At 44.4% G+C, this 17,268-nt stretch overlaps 1 protein-coding gene across 1 annotated transcript; it reads left to right on the plus strand.

The window, feature by feature from the left end:
- Positions 1-263: 263 nt before the first annotated feature.
- LOC125534012 (uncharacterized) lies at positions 264-1,682 on the plus strand. The gene is made up of 2 exons (XM_048697319.2): positions 264-618; positions 774-1,682. The coding sequence occupies exons 1-2, from the start codon at positions 347-349 to the stop codon at positions 1,471-1,473; spliced, it is 972 nt and encodes a 323-aa protein (XP_048553276.1). The 5' UTR covers positions 264-346; the 3' UTR covers positions 1,474-1,682.
- Positions 1,683-17,268: the final 15,586 nt, after the last annotated feature.

The following is a 17,268-nucleotide window of genomic DNA, read 5'->3' on the forward strand; positions in this document are numbered from 1 at the left end:
TTGGGGTTAGAGAGAAGGCGGGCCCCACCCCACTTAAAAATGGGGGTGGGGGGAAGTATTGATGGAAGGTTACGTAAGAGGTTTACGTTAGTCTTCGTATGTGTAGGATTATCGTACACAAACTGTTCAATGATGACAACGACAGAAGAATGGAAAATGCAGAGGTACGATTACGACGGAATGGCTGCTCTGCAGTCTGCACCGCGACCTCTATATAAACCAGCCCGGTCTAGGAAGACAAGGAACATAGTCACATATACCTAGCTTAGCTTCTGACCCCTGCATCGACCAATCGATCCTAGATTACTAGCGGAGGAGCTCGCCGTCGAGGGAAAATATATCTGTGATGGGGAGGTCGCCGTGCTGTTGCCACGACGCGGGAGTGAAGAAAGGGCCATGGACGGAGGAGGAGGACAAGACGCTGGTAGAGCACATCCAGAAGCGCGGCGGGCACGTCGGCAGCTGGCGCGGCCTGCCCAAGGCCGCCGGGCTGAACCGCTGCGGCAAGAGCTGCCGCCTCCGGTGGACCAATTACCTCCGTCCCGACATCAAGCGCGGCAACTTCTCCGACGAGGAGGAGCGCCTCATCATCGCCCTCCACGCCGGCCTCGGCAACAGGTACGTGGCCCACCTGTCCACGTCCAGTCCAACTACTCCACACACATACCACCCTACACAGCTCTTAACCGCCATGCACTGTCAATTTCTTCACCGTTGGCTTTTGCACAGTTGTTAGTCTTGAGGTGACACTGACATGCATTGATAATTATTAGGTGGGCGACGATCGCGACGCACCTGGAGGGCCGGACGGACAACGAGATCAAGAACTACTGGAACACGCACATCCGCAAGAAGCTCATGCGCATGGGCGTCGACCCCGTCACGCACCAGCAGCTGCCACCCGACCACCACCTTGACGGCACCTCCGCCTCGCTCATGCCCGAGGGGCTCCTCTGGGCGGCGGTGGCCGCGAGCCTCGCAGGCCTCGACACCGGCGCACTCAGGCAGGCGCAGCTTCTGCAGCAGCTCCTCCAGAGCATAGGCTCCAACAACGACGCAACCAACCTCATCGCCAACCTAGCTGCCGCAAACTCAGTGCTGAACTCAAGCAGCAGCGTTGTTCCAAGCCACCTGCTCCAGGACCAACTGAACATGTTGTCTGGGGCGAACTGCATGCAGCCTGGTTACCTCTGCAACACCTCCAATTTTACAGGGCAAGACGTGGTGCAGAGGCAGCTGATCAATGACATGTCTCCTGGAACGAGCTCCTTTGCAGCAGCTGAACCAGCGGATCATCTCTGCAACACTACTGCTGCATTCGCATCTCATGATGTTGCACCAGCGGTTGACATGCTGCCGGTGCAGGAGTTGGCCGGCTTGATGGAGCCCATGGAACTACAACTACCCAATCTATGCTCTCTGGAGAGCGATTCTTTCTGGAAGGAGCTACTTGACGATGGCTACCGTCTATAGCTTCTTTCTCTATATCGAAATAGATGTGTGTTGTTGTATGATAGTTCTGTACATAACCTATAACGTTTGAACTTCATGCAACCAGGCCTGATACATGCAGATGCAGTGTTAGATCCATCATAGAGGTCTAGATGAGATGATAAAACATGCATTGATTTGTTTGTGTGTTTATTATGATTTTTGCAATAGATTTGATTTTTGTCAGTGTAGTTGAAGGTTGTCAATTGCTGATTTGATGTGAATCGTGATGTATACTTTCCATTGTTAGTTAAAAAAAATTAAAAAGAGGATTACTCTCGGCCTCTGCATCAAGCGATGCACATAACCAAACAATTAACATGTTGCCAATCGGCAACTATAGTGAGATTGCAGACAACTCAAAACGCATAGGCTAGCTATCTTGCACAACGGTATGGACAACGTAAACACTTCATCACAATTACCACGGTGCTTACTAGATGGCACGCGATTAGTGGGGCCTTAAAGAAATAGCCGTGGGATGCTATACTCTCTTTATTCTTTTTTATAAGATGCATGTATCGATTTTTTTTAACTCAAACCTTTCTACTTTGATCAAGTTTATAAGAATTCGACATCTACAACACCAGCTCGATTTGGATTGCTCATGAAATACTCCCTCCGTTTCTTTTTAGTCCGCATATAACTTTTGTCTGAAGTCAAAGTATCTTTACTTTGACCAAAGTTATATAAAAAAGTATCAACATTTACAAGGCCAAAGGGATATCTTTAGATTCATTATGGAATGTAGTTTCATATTATGCATATTTGATATTGTAGATGTTGATATTTTTTTATACAAATTTGGTCAAAGTTGGTGAAGTTTGACTCAGCACAAATCTTATATGCGGAGTAAAAAGGAACGGAGGGAGTATATTTTTCATATTTTAGTTATTAGTATTGTTGATATGGATTTTTTTTTCTATAAATTTGGTCAAACATAGAAATGTTTGACTATTTAGGCGGGGGGGGGGGGGGGGGGGGGGGGGGCGCTTACTTGTTTTATAGAGACAATGTGAGCGTTGCTATCCACGAGCAATTTTATGAAAGGTTGAATAAACTTCATTTTGAACTAGATACTTGTACCAAAGTACAACCATATTTAGCACAAACAAAACCATTTCTAATCACACTTAATGGTTGAGGTTGCTCTGACATGATGGCCACTCTAAAATTGAAGCTTATATGGTACTAGGACGTGTTAAGTGTAGAGCGGGTAAAGCCTAAACCTTACCCAGTCGAGTTAGTTACAAGTGTCTCGTGTATCACTTGTATCGCGCTATTTTGACTCTACTTACATGGACATGAGAGAACCAAGTGCAAACTCAGCCCTAAGAAAAGGCAACAATTTGACATGGAGTGTAGTTGGTCCAAGCATCCTCGCCACATTGGATGGTAAGTGTACCCATACTATCAGGTCCTGGCCGGTCACACAAATGTGTTTGAAAAATATAGCAGTAATTATTTATGCTAATTCTTATTCAAAGTTTCATGGGAAGTAAAAGATGCTTCAACACACCATTGTGTCACAAATGTGCAATTCATTTCGTTGAACTCCTCCCTCTGTCCCCAAATAAGTGGCATATAAATCGGATATTGCTTGGCTCTAGGGAGTATATGCTCCTGCGCACCAAAAATGTATTTTGCCAAGGTCAATTTTTTGCAAATTTGTAGGGGGGGGAAGCTTAAAGCATGTTGACCTGTGCACAAGAAAACAAGTCGAACGACAAATAGTACCTCCAAATGTTGCACTTAATTTTGTTGTTGTTTTCTTCACCGACGAAACACTGCTATCTCCTTTCGCATGAAAATTGGCAAGCACGCTTTTTACACTAACATGAACATCTACAAAAAAATCATAATTTTAAATTTTATTACTTTTCTTAAATTTACTATTCACCAGGGAGCATATATTCTATTAAAAAGTCAGTTAATTTATATGTTTGACCTAATATATAGAAGAAAATATCAGCATCTACAGTATTGAATAATATATTATGGAAATATATCTAATGTTGGATATATTGATATTGTTTTTGTTTTCTTATATTCATATTTTTCTATATATTCTTGGTAAAACTTAGAAAGCGTTGACTCTTTGACTCATTTTATATGCCACCTATTTGGCGAGGAAGGAAATATGCCCTAGAGGCAATAATAAAATAGTTATTATTATATTTCTTTGTTCATGATAATTGTCTATTGTTCATGCTATAATTGTGTTATCCGGAAATCGTAATACATGTGTGAATACATAGACCACAACACGTCCCTAGTGAGCCTCTAGTTGACTAGCTCGTTGATCAAAAGATAGTCATGGTTTCCTGACTATGGACATTGTATGTCATTGATAACGGGATCACATCATTAGGAGAATGATGTGATGGACAAGACCCAATCCTAAGCATAGCTCAAAGATCGTGTAGTTCGTTTGCTATAGCTTTTCCGAATGTCAAGTATCATTTCCTTAGACCATGAGATTCTGCAACTCCCGGATACCATAGGAGTGCTTTGGGTGTGCCAAACGTCACAACGTAACTGGGTGACTATAAAGGTACACTACAGGTATCTCCGAAAGTGTCTGTTGGGTTGGCACGAATCGAGACTGGGATTTGTCACTCCGTATGATGGAGAGTTATCTCTGGGCCCACTCGGTAATGCATCATCATAATGAGCTCAATGTGACCAAGTGGTTGATCACGGGATCATGCATTACGGTACGAGTAAAGTGACTTGCCGGTAACGAGATTGAATGAGGTATTGGGATACCGACGATCGAGTCTCGGGCAAGTAACGTACCGATTGACAAAGGGAATTGTATACGGATTGATTGAATCCTCGACGTCGTGGTTCATCCGATGAGATCATCGAGGAGCATGTGGGAGCCAACATGGGTATTCAGATCCCGTTGTTGGTTATTGACCGGAGGGTCGTCTCGGTCATGTCTGCGTGTCTCCCGAACCCGTAGGGTCTACACACTTAAGGTTCGGTGACGCTAGGGTTGTTGAGATATTAGTATACGGTAACCCGAAAGTTGTTTGTAGTCCCGATGAGATCCCGGACGTCATGAGGAGTTCCGGAATGGTCCGGAGGTGAATATTTATATATAGGAAGTCAAGTTTCGGCCATCGGGAAGGTTTTGGGGGTAATCGGTATTGTACCGGGACCACCGGAAGGGTCCCGGGGTTCCACCGGGTCGGGGCCACCTATCCCGGAGGGCCCCAAGGGCTAAAGTGGGAGGGGAACCAGCCCCTAGTGGGCTGGTGCGCCCCCCATGGGCCTCCCCCTGCGCCTAGGGTTGGAAACCCTAGGGGTGGGGGCGCCCCACTTTGCTTGGGGGGCACTCCACCCCCTTGGCCGCCGCCCCCCCTTGGAGATCCAATCTCCTAGGGCCAGCGCCCCCCTAGGGTCATATATATAGTGGGGGGAGGGAGGGCAGCCGCACCCTAGCCCCTGGCGCCTCCCTCTCCCTCCCGTGACACTCCTCCCTCTCCCTGAGCTTGGCGAAGCCCTGCCGAGATCACCGTTGCTTCCACCACCACGCCGTCATGCTGCTGGATCTTCATCAACCTCTCCTTCCCCCTTGCTAGATCAAGTTGGAGGAGACGTCTTCCCAACCGTACGTGTGTTGAATGAGGAGGTGCCGTCCGTTCGGCGCTAGGTCATCACCGGTGATTTGGATCACGACGAGTACGACTCCATCAACCCCGTTCTCTTGAACGCTTCCACGCGCGATCTACAAGGGCATGTAGATGCACTCCTCTCTCCCTCGTTGCTATATGACTCCATAGATTGATCTTGGTGATGCGTAGAAAATTTTAAAATTCTGCTACGTTCACCAACAGTGGCATCATGAGCTAGGTCTATGCGTAGTTACTATGCACGAGTAGAACACAAAGCAGTTGTGGGCATGGATATTGTCAATTTGCTAGCCGTTACTAGTCTTATCTTGATTCGGCGGCATCGTGGGATGAAGCGGCCCGGACCGACCTTACACGTACGCTTACGTGAGACTAGTTCCACCGATTGACATGCACTAGTTGCATAAGGTGGCTACCGGGTGTCTGTCTCTCCCACTTTAGTCGGATCAGATTCGATGAAAAGGGTCCTTATGAAGGGTAAATAGAAATTGGCATATCACGTTGTGGTTTTGGCGTAGGTAAGAAACGTTCTTGCTAGAAACCTATAGCAGCCACGTAAAAAACTTGCAACAACAATTAGAGGACGTCTAACTTGTTTTTGCAGCATGTGTCGTGTGATGTGATATGGCCAAAAGGATGTGATGAATGATATATGTGATGTATGAGATTGATCATGTTCTTCTAATAGGAATCACGACTTGCATGTCGATGAGTATGACAACCGGGAGGAGCCATAGGAGTTGTCTTTATTTATTTATGACATGCGTGTCAACATAAACGTCATGTAATTACTTTACTTTATTATTAAAGTGTTAGCCATAGTAGTAGAAGTAATGGATGACGAGACAACTTCAAGAAGACACGATGATGGAGATCATGATGATGGAGATCATGATGATGGAGATCATGGTGTCATGCCGGTGACAACGATGATCATGAAGCCTCGAAGATGGAGATCAAAAGGAGCAAATGATATTGGCCATATCATGTCACTATTTGATTGCATGTGATGTTTATCATGTTTTGCATCTTATTTGCTTAGAACGACGGTAGCTTAAATAAGATGATCCCTCGTAATAATTTCAAGAAAGCGTTCCCCCTAACTGTGCACCGTTGCGAAGGTTCATTGTTTCGAAGCACCACGTGATGATCGGGTGTGATAGATTCTAACGTTCGAATACAACGGGTGTAAGCCAGATTTACACACACAATACACTTAGGTTGACTTGACGAGCCTAGCATGTACAGACATGGCCTCGGAACACGAAAGACCGAAAGGTCGAGCATGAGTCGTATAGAAGATACAATCAACATGAAGATGTTCACCGATGTTGACTAGTCCGTCTCACGTGATGATCGGACACGGCGTAGTTAACTCGGATCATGTTTCACTTAGATAACTAGAGGGATGTCTATCTGAGTGGGAGTTCATTGAATAATTTGATTAGATTAACTTAATTATCATGAACTTAGTCTAAAATATTTACACTATGTATTGTAGATCAAATGGCCCACGCTAATGTTGCCCTCAACTTCAATGCGTTCCTAGATAAAACCAAGCTGAAAGATGATGGCAGCAACTATACGGACTGGGTCCGGAACCTGAGGATCATCCTCATAGCTGCCAAGAAAGATTATGTCCTAGAAGCACCGCTAGGTGACGCACCCATCCCAGAGAACCAAGACGTTATGAACGCTTGGTAGTCACGTGCTGATGATTACTCCCTCGTTCAGTGCGGCATGCTTTACAGCTTAGAACCGGGGCTTCAAAAGCGTTTTGAGAGACACGGAGCATATGAGATGTTCGAAGAGCTGAAAATGGTTTTCCAAGCTCATGCCCGGGTCAAGAGATATGAAGTCTCTGACAAGTTCTTCAGTTGTAAGATGGAGAAAAATAGTTCTGTCAGTGAGCACATACTCAAAATGTCTGGGTTGCATAACCGCTTGACTCAGCTGGGAGTTAATCTCCCGGATGACGCGGTCATTGACAGAATCCTTCAGTCGCTTCCACCAAGCTACAAGAGCTTTGTGATGAACTTCAATATGCAGGGAATGGAAAAGACCATTCCTAAGGTATATTCAATGCTGAAATCAACAGAGGTTGAAATCAAAAAGGAACATCAAGTGTTGATGGTGAATAAAACCACTAAGTTCAAGAAAGGCAAGGGTAAGAAGACTTCAAGAAGGATGGCAAGGGGGTTGCCGCGCCCGGTAAGCAAGCTGCCGGGAAGAAGCCAAAGAATGGACCCAAGCCCGAGACTGAGTGTTTTTATTGCAAGGGAAGTGGTCACTAGAAGCGGAACTGCCCGAAATACTTAGCGGACAAGAAGGCCGGCAACACTAAAGGTATATGTGATATACATGTAATTGATGTGTACCTTACCAGTACTCGTAGTAGCTCCTGGGTATTTGATACCGGTGCGGCTGCTCACATTTGTAACTCAAAGCAGGAGCTGTGGAATAAGCGAAGACTGGCGAAGGACGAGGTGACGATGCGCGTCGGGAATGGTTCCAAGGTCGATGTGATCGCCATCGGCAAGCTGCCTCTACATTTACCTACGGGATTAGTTTTAAACCTCAATAATTGTTATTTAGTGCCAGCTTTGAGCATGAACATTGTATCAGGATCTCGTTTAATTCGAGATGGCTACTCATTTAAATCCGAGAATAATGGTTGTTCTATTTATATGAGAGATATGTTTTATGGTCATGCTCCGCTGGTGAATGGTTTATTTTTAATGAACCTCGAGCGTAATGTTACACATATTCATAGTGTGAATACCAAAAGATGTAAGGTTGATAATGATAGTCCCACATACTTGTGGCACTGCCGCCTTGATCACATAGGTGTCAAACGCATGAAGAAGCTCCATGCAGATGGACTTTTGGAGTCTCTTGATTACGAATCATTTGACACGTGTGAACCATGCCTCATGGGTAAAATGACCAAGACTCCGTTCTCAGGAACAATGGAGCGAGCAACCAACTTATTGGAAATCATACATACTGATGTGTGCGGTCCAATGAGTGTTGAGACTCGCGGTGGCTATCGTTATGTTCTCACCCTCATTGATGACTTGAGTAGATATGGGTATGTCTACTTAATGAAACACAAGTCTGAGACCTTTAAAAAGTTTAAGGAATTTCAGAGTGAGGTTGAGAATCAACGTGACAAGAAAATCAAGTTCTTGCGATCAGATCGTGGGGGGGAATACTTGAGTCACGAATTTGGCACACACTTAAGGAAATGTGGAATAGTTTCACAACTCACGCCGCCTGGAACACCTTAGCGTAATGGTGTGTCCGAACATCGTAATCGCACTCTATTGGATATGGTGCGATCTATGATGTCTCTTACCGATTTACCGCTGTCATTTTGGGGCTATGCTTTAGAGACTGCCGCATTCACTTTAAATAGGGCTCCGTCGAAATCCGTTGAGACGACACCGTATGAATTATGGTTTGGGAAGAAGCCTAAGCTGTCGTTTCTAAATTTTTGGGGATGCGATGCTTATGTCAAGAAACTTCAACCTGAAAAGCTCGAACCCAAATCGGAAAAATGCGTCTTCATAGGATACCCTAAAGAAACTATTGGGTATACCTTCTACCTCAGATCTGAAGGCAAGATCTTTGTTGCCAAGAATGGATCCTTTCTAGAGAAAGAGTTTCTCTCGAAAGAAATAAGTGGGAGGAAAGTAGAAATCGATGAAGTATTACCTCTTGAACCGGTAAGTGGCGCAGCTCAAGAAATTGTTCCTGAGCTGCCTGCACCGACTAGAGAGGAAGTTAATGATGATGATCATGAAACTTCAGATCAAGTTGCTACTGAACTTCGTAGGTCCACAAGGACACGTTCCGCACCAGAGTGGTACGGCAACCCTGTCCTGGAAATCATGTTGTTAGACAACGGTGAACCTTCGAACTATGAAGAAGTGATGGCGGGCCCAGATTCCGACAAATGGCTGGAAGCCATGAAATCCAAGATAGGATCCATGTATGAAAACAAAGTATGGACTTTGACTGACTTGCCCGATGATCGGCGAGCCATAGAAAATAAATGGATCTTTAAGAAGAAGACAGACGCGGATGGTAATGTGACCATCTATAAAGCTCGGCTTGTCGCTAAGGGTTATCGACAAGTTCAAGGGGTTGACTACGATGAGACTTTCTCACCCGTAGCGAAGCTGAAATCTGTCCGAATCATGTTAGCAATTGCCACATTCTATGATTATGAGATATGGCAAATGGACGTCAAAACGGCATTCCTTAATGGTTTCCTTAAGGAAGAATTGTATATGATGCAGCCGGAAGGTTTTGTCGATCCTAAGAATGCTGACATGGTGTGCAAGCTCCAACGCTCGATTTATGGGCTGGTGCAAGCATCTCGGAGTTGGAACATTCATTTTGATGAGATGATCAAAGCGTTTGGGTTTACGCAGACTTATGGAGAAGCCTGCATTTACAAGAAAGTGAGTGGGAGCTCTGTAGCATTTCTCATATTGTATGTGGATGACATACTGTTGATGGGAAATGATATAGAATTCTTGGAAAGCATAAAGGGCTACTTGAACAAGTGTTTTTCAATGAAGAATCTTGGAGAAGCTGCTTACATATTAGGCATCAAGATCTATAGAGATAGATCGAGACGCCTCATTGGTCTTTCACAGAGTATGTACCTTGACAAGATATTGAAGAAGTTCAATATGGATCAGTCAAAGAAGGGGTTCTTGTCTATATTGCAAGGTACGAGATTGAGCATGGCTCAATGCCCGACCACGGCAGAAGATAGAGAAAAGATGAGTGTCGTCCCCTATGCCTCGGCCATAGGGTCTATCATGTATGCTATGCTGTGTACCAGACCTGATGTAAACCTTGCCGTAAGTTTGGTAGGAAGGTACTAAAGTAATCCCGGCATGGAACACTGGACAGCGGTCAAGAATATCCTGAAGTACCTGAAGAGGACTAAGGATATGTTTCTCGTTTATGGAGGTGACGAAGAGCTCGTCGTAAAGGGTTACGTCGATGCTAGTGTTGGGGAACGTAGCATAAATTCAAATTTTTCCTACGTGTCACCAAGATCTATCTATGGAGTCATCTAGCAACGAGGGAGGAGTGGATCTACATATCCTTGTAGATCGCGCGCGGAAGCGTTCAAGAGAACGGGGTTGATGGAGTCGTACTCGTCGTGATTCAAATCACCGATGATCCTAGTGCCGAACGGACGGCACCTCCGCGTTCAACACACGTACGGAACGGAGACGTCTCCCACGCCTTGATCCAGCAAGGAGGAGGGAGAGGTTGATGGAGATCCAGCAGCACGACGGCATGGTGGAAGTAGCGGGATTCCAATAGGGCTTCGCTAAGCGCTGCGGGAGGAGGGAGATGTGTCACGGGAGGGAGAGGGAGGCGCCAGGCCTTAGGTTGGTTTGCTCCTCCTTTCCCCCACTATATATAGAGCCAAGGGAGAGGGGGAGGAGCAGCCCTTGCCCCTTCCTCCAAGGAAGGGTGCGGCCAAGGGTGGGGAGGAGTCCATCCTCCCCAAGGCACCTCGAAGGTGCCTTCCCCTTTTAGGACTCTCCCCTTTTTCTCTACTCTTGGCGCATGGGCCTCTTGGGGCTGGTTCCCTTGGCCCATGTAGGCCAAGGCGCACCCCCTACAGCCCATGTGGCCCCCGGGGCAGGTGGCCCCACCCGGTGGACCCCCGGGACCCTTCCGGTGGTCCCGGTACAATACCGATGACCCCGAAACTTGTCCCGATGGCCGAAATAGCACTTCCTATATATAATTCTTTACCTCCGGACCATTCCGGAACTCCTCGTGACGTCCGGGATCTCATCCGGGACTCCGAACAACTTTCGGGTTACCGCATACTAATATCTCCATAACCCTAGCGTCACCGAACCTTAAGTGTGTAGACCCTACGGGTTCGGGAGACATGCAGACATGACCGAGATGACTCTCCGGTCAATAACCAACAGCGGGATCTGGATACCCATGTTGGCTCCCACATGTTCCACGATGATCTCATCGGATGAACCACGATGTCAAGGACTTAATCAATCCCGTATACAATTCCCTTTGTCTAGCGGTACGATACTTGCCCGAGATTCGATCGTCGGTATCCCGATACCTTGTTCAATCTCGTTACCAGCAAGTATCTTTACTCGTTCCGTAACACATCATCCTGTGATCAACTCCTTGATCACATTGTGCACATTATGATGATGTCCTACCGAGTGGGCCCAAAGATACCTCTCCGTCACACGGAGTGACAAATCCCAGTCTTGATTCGTGCCAACCCAACAGACACTTTCAGAGATACCCGTAGTGTACCTTTATAGCCACCCAGTTACGTTGTGACGTTTGGCACACCCAAAGCACTCCTACGGTATCCGGGAGTTGCACAATCTCATGGTCTAAGAAAATGATACTTGACATTAGAAAAGCTTTAGCATACGAACTACACGATCTAGTGCTATGCTTAGGATTGGGTCTTGTCCATCACATCATTCTCCTAATGATGTGATCCCGTTATCAATGACATCCAATGTCCATGGTCAGGAAACCGTAACCATCTATTGATCAACGAGCTAGTCAACTAGAGGCTTACTAGGGACATGGTGTTGTCTATGTATCCACACATGTATCTGAGTTTCCTATCAATACAATTATAGCATGGATAATAAACGATTATCATGAACAAGGAAATATAATAATAACTAATTTATTATTGCCTCTAGGGCATATTTCCAACAGTCTCCCACTTGCACTAGAGTCAATAATCTAGTTCACATCGCCATGTGATTAACACTCAAGGTCACATCCCTATGTGACTAACACCCAAGAGTTTACTAGAGTCAGTAGTCTAGTTCACATCACTATGTGATTAACACTCAATGAGTTCTAGGTTTGATCATGTTGCTTGTGAGAGAGGTTTTTAGTCAACGGGTCTGAACCTTTCAGATCCGTGTGTGCTTTACAAATCTCTATGTCATCTCCTAGATGCAGCTACCACGCTCTATTTGGAGCTATTCCAAATAACTGTTCTACTATACGAATCTAGTTTACTACTCAGAATAATCTGGATTAGTGTCAAAATTTGTATCGGCGTAACCCTTTACGACGAACTCTTTTACCACCTCCATAATCGAGAAAATTCCTTAGTCCACTAGTTACTAAGGATAACTTTGACCGCTGTCCTGTGATCCATTCTTGGATCACTCTTGTACCCCTTGATGACTCATGGCAAGGCACACTTCAGGTGCGGTACACAGCATAGCATACTGTAGAGCCTATGTCTTAAGCATAGGGGATGACCTTCGTCCTTTCTCTCTATTCTGCCGTGGTCGAGCTTTAAGTCTTAACTTCATACCTTACAACTCATGCAAGAACTCCTTCTTTGACTGATCCATCTTGAACAACTTCAAGATCATGTCAAGGTATGTGCTCATTTGAAAGTACCATTAAGCGTTTTGATCTATCCTTATAGATCTTGATGCTCAATGCTCAAGTAGCTTAATCCAGGCTTTCCATTGAAAAACACTTTCCAAATAACCCTATATGCTTTCCAGAAATTCTACGTCATTTCTGATCAACAATATGTCAACATATACTTATCAGAAATTCTATAGTGCTCCCACTCACTTCTTTGGAAATACAAGTTTCTCATAAACTTTGTATAAACCCAAAATCTTTGATCATCATCAAAGCATACATTCCAACTCCGAGATGCTTACTCCAGTCCTTAGAAGGATTGCTGGAGCTTTGCATACTTATTAGCACCTTTCAGGATTGACAAAACCTTCCGGTTGTATCACATACAACCTTTCCTCAAAAATCGTCGAGGAAACAATGTTTTGACATCCTATCTGCAAGATTTCATAAATAATGCAGTGATCGCTAACATAATTCCAACAGACTCTTAGCATCGCTACGAGTGAGAAAATCCCACCGTAGTCAACTCCTTGAACTTGTCACAAAACATCTTAACGACAAGTCGAGTTTTCTTAATGGTGACATTTACCATCATTGTCCGTCTTCCTTTTAAAATCCATCTGTACTCAACAGCCTTACGACCATCGAGCCGTTCTGCCAAAGTCTACACTTTGTTTTCATACATGGATCCTCTCTCGGATTTTATGGCCTCGAGCCATTTATCGGAATCCGGGCCCACCATCGCTTCTCCATAGCTCGTAGGTTCATTTGTTGTCTAGCAACATGACTTCCAAGACAGGATTACATACCACTCCGAAGTAGTACACATCCTTGTCATCCCACGAGGTTTGGTAGTGACTTGATCTGAAGTTTCATGATCACTATCATAAGCTTCCACTTCAATTGGTGTAGGTGCCATAGGAACAACTTCCTATGCCCTGCCACACACTAGTTGAAGAGACGGTTCAATAACCTCATCAAGTCTCCACCATCCTCCCACTCAATTCTTTCGAGAGAAACTTTTCCTCGAGAAAGGACCCGATTCTAGAAACAATCCTTTATTGCTTTCGGATCTGAGACAGGAGGTATACCCAACAGTTTTGGGTGTCCTATGAAGATGCATTTATCCGCTTTGGGTTCGAGCTTATCAGCCTGAAACTTTTCACATAAGCGCCGCAGCCCAAACTTTTAAGAAATGACAGCTTAGGTTTCTCTAAACCATAGTTCATATGGTGTCATCTTATCGGAATTACGTGGTGCCCTATTTAAAGTGAATGTGGTTGTCTCTAATGCCTAACCCATAAACTATTGTGGTAATTTGATAAGAGACATCATGGTATGCATCATATCCAATAGGGTGCAGTTATGATGTTCGGACACACCATCACACTATGGTGTTCCAGGCTGTATCAGTTGTGAAACAATTTCCACAATTTTGTGCCAAACTCGTAATTCAGATATTCATCTCTATGATCATATCATAGATCTTTTATCCTCTTGTCACGATGATCTTTTAACTTCACCCTGAAATTACTTGAACCTTTCAATAATTCAGACTCGTGATTCATCAAGTAAATATACTCAACATCTACTCAAATCATCTGTGAAGTAAGAACATAACGATATCCACTACATGCCTCAGCACTCATTGGACTGCACATCAAAATGTATTGCTTCCAACAAGTTGCTTTCTAGTTCCATTTTACTGAAACCGAGGCTTTCAGTCATCTTGCCCATGTGGTACGATTTGCATGCCTCAAGTGATTCAAAATCAAGTGATTCCAAACGGTCCATTTGCATGGAGTTTCTTCATGCATACACACCAATAGACATGGTTCGCATGTCTCAAACTTTTCAAAAATGAGTGAGTCCAAAGATCCATCAACATGGAGCTTCTTCATGCGTTTTATACCGATATGACTTACGTGGCTGTGCCACAAGTAGGTGGTACTATCATTACTATCTTTTGGCATGAACATGTGTATCACTACGATCGAAATTCAATAAACCATTCATTTTAGGCGTAAGACCATTGAAGGTATTATTCAAATAAACAGAGTAACCATTATTCTCCTTAAATGAATAACCGTATTGCGATAGACATAATCCAATCATGTCTATGCTCAACACAAACACCAATCTCGATGGTAGAAGGAGCGTACGATATTTGATTATATCAACATTGGAAACACATATCATCAGCTCACCTTTAGCTAGTCTCCGTTTATTCTGTAGCTTTTATTTCGAGTTACTAACACTTAGCAACCGAACCGGTATCTAATACCCTGGTGCTTACTAGGAGTACTAGTAAAGTACACATCAACACAATGTATATCCAATATACTTCTATCGACCTTGCCAGCCTTCTCATCTACCAAGTATCTAGGGTAATTCTGCTCCAGTGGCTATTCCCCTTATTACAGAAGCACTTAGTCTCGGGTTTGGGTTCAACCTTGGGTTTCTTCACTAGAGCAGCAGCTGAATTGCCGTTTCATGAAGTATCCCTTTGTTCCCTTGCCCTTCTTGAAACTAGTGGTTTCACCAACCATCAACAATTGATGCTCCTTCTTGATTTCTACTTTCGCGGTGTCAAACATCGCGAATATCTCAAGGATCATCGTACATGTCCCCGATATATTATAGTTCATCACGAAGCTCTAGCAGCTTGGTGGTAATGACTTCGGAGAAACATCACTATCTTATCTGGAATATCAACTCCCACTTGATTCAAATGATTGTTGTACTCAGACAATCCGAGCACAAGCTCAACAATTGAGCTTTTCTCCTTAGTTTGCAGGTTAAGAAAATCGTCGGAGGTCTTATACCTCTTGACATGGGCACGAGCCTGAAATTCCAATTTCAGCCCTCAAAACATCTCATATGTTTCGTGACGTTTCAAAAACGTCTTTGGTGCCTCAACTCTAAACCGTTTAACTGAACTATCACGTAGTTATCAAAAACGTGTATGTCAGATGTTCGCAACATCCACAGACAACGTTCGAGGTTTAGCACACTGAGCGGTGCATTAAGGACATAAGCCTTCTAAGAAGCAATGAGGACAATCCTCAGTTTACGGACCTAGTCCGCATAATTGCTACTATCAACTTTCAACTAATTTTTCTCTAGGAACATAACTAAACAGTAGAACTAAAGCGCGAGCTACGACATAATTTGCAAAATCCTTTTGACTATGTTCAAGATAATTAAGTTCATCTTATGAACTCCCACTTAGATAGACATCCCTCTAGTCATCTAAGTGATTACATGATCCGAGTCAACTAGGCCGTGTCCGATCATCACGTGAGACGGACTAGTCAACGTCGGTGAACATCTTCATGTTGATCGTATCTTCTATACGACTCATGCTCGACCTTTCGGTCTTCTGTGTTCCGAGGCCATGTCTGTACATGCTAGGCTCGTCAAGTTAACCCTAAGTGTTTTGCATGTGTAAAACTGTCTTACACCCGTTGTATGTGAACGTAAGGATCTATCACACCCGATCATCACGGCGTGCTTCGAAACGACGAACTGTAGCAACGGTGCACAGTTAGGGGAGAACACTTCTTGAAATTTTAATGAGGGATCATCTTATTTACTACCGTCGTTCTAAGCAAATAAGATGTATAAACATGATAAACATCACATGCAATCAAATAGTGACATGATATGGCCAATATCATATAGCTCCTTTGATCTCCATCTTGGGGCTCCATGATCATCTTGTCACCGGGATGACACCATGATCTCCATCATCATGATCTCCATCATCGTGTCTTCTTGAAGTTGTCACGTCATCTATTACTTCTACTACTACAGCTAACGGTTAGCAATAAAGTAAAGTAATTACATGACGTTTAAGTTGACACGCAGGTCATAAATAAATAAAGACAACTCCTATGGCTCCTGCCGGTTGTCATACTCATCGACATGCAAGTCGTGATTCCTATTACAAGAACATGATCAATCTCATACATCACATATATCATTCATCACATCCTTTGGCCATATCACATCACATAGCATACCCTGCAAAAACAAGTTAGACGTCCTCTAATTGTTGTTTGCATGTTTTACGTGGCTGCTATGGGTTTCTAGCAAGAACGTTTCTTACCTACGCAAAGACCACAACGTGATATGCCAATTGCTATTTACCCTTCATAAGGACCATGTTCATCGAATCCGATCCGACTAAAGTGGGAGAGACAGACACCCGCCAGCCACCTTATGCAACTAGTGCATGTTTGTCGGTGGAACCGGTCTCACGTAAGAGTACGTGTAAGGTAGGTCCGGGCCGCTTCATCCCACGATGCCACCGAATCAAGATAAGACTAGTAACGGTAAGCATATTGAACAAAATCAACGCCCACAACTACTTTGTGTTCTACTCGTGCATAGAAACTACGCATAGACCTAGCTCATGATGCCACTGTTGGGGAACGTAGCATAAATTCAAATTTTTCCTACGTGTCACCAAGATCTATCTATGGAGTCATCTAGCAACGAGGGAGGAGTGGATCTACATACCCTTGTAGATCGCGCGCGGAAGCGTTCAAGAGAACGGGGTTGATGGAGTCGTACTCGTCGTGATTCAAATCACCGATGATCCTAGTGCCGAACAGACGGCAGCTCCGCGTTCAACACACGTACGGAACGGAGACGTCTCCCACGCCTTGATACAGCAAGGAGGAGGGAGAGGTTGATG

This window comes from Triticum urartu, chromosome 2A, assembly GCF_056163025.1.
Source record: "Triticum urartu cultivar PI428250 chromosome 2A, HENAU_Tu73, whole genome shotgun sequence".
Classification (NCBI taxonomy): Eukaryota; Viridiplantae; Streptophyta; class Magnoliopsida; order Poales; family Poaceae; genus Triticum; species Triticum urartu.

Bases quoted from the DNA above. Each gene is read 5' to 3' on its own strand.
- LOC125534012 (XM_048697319.2), top strand. From the start codon at position 347: ATGGGGAGGTCGCCGTGCTGTTGCCACGACGCGGGAGTGAAGAAAGGG. The intron at 619-773 runs GTACGTGGCCCA...GATAATTATTAG, and splicing joins CACGCCGGCCTCGGCAACAG to GTGGGCGACGATCGCGACGC.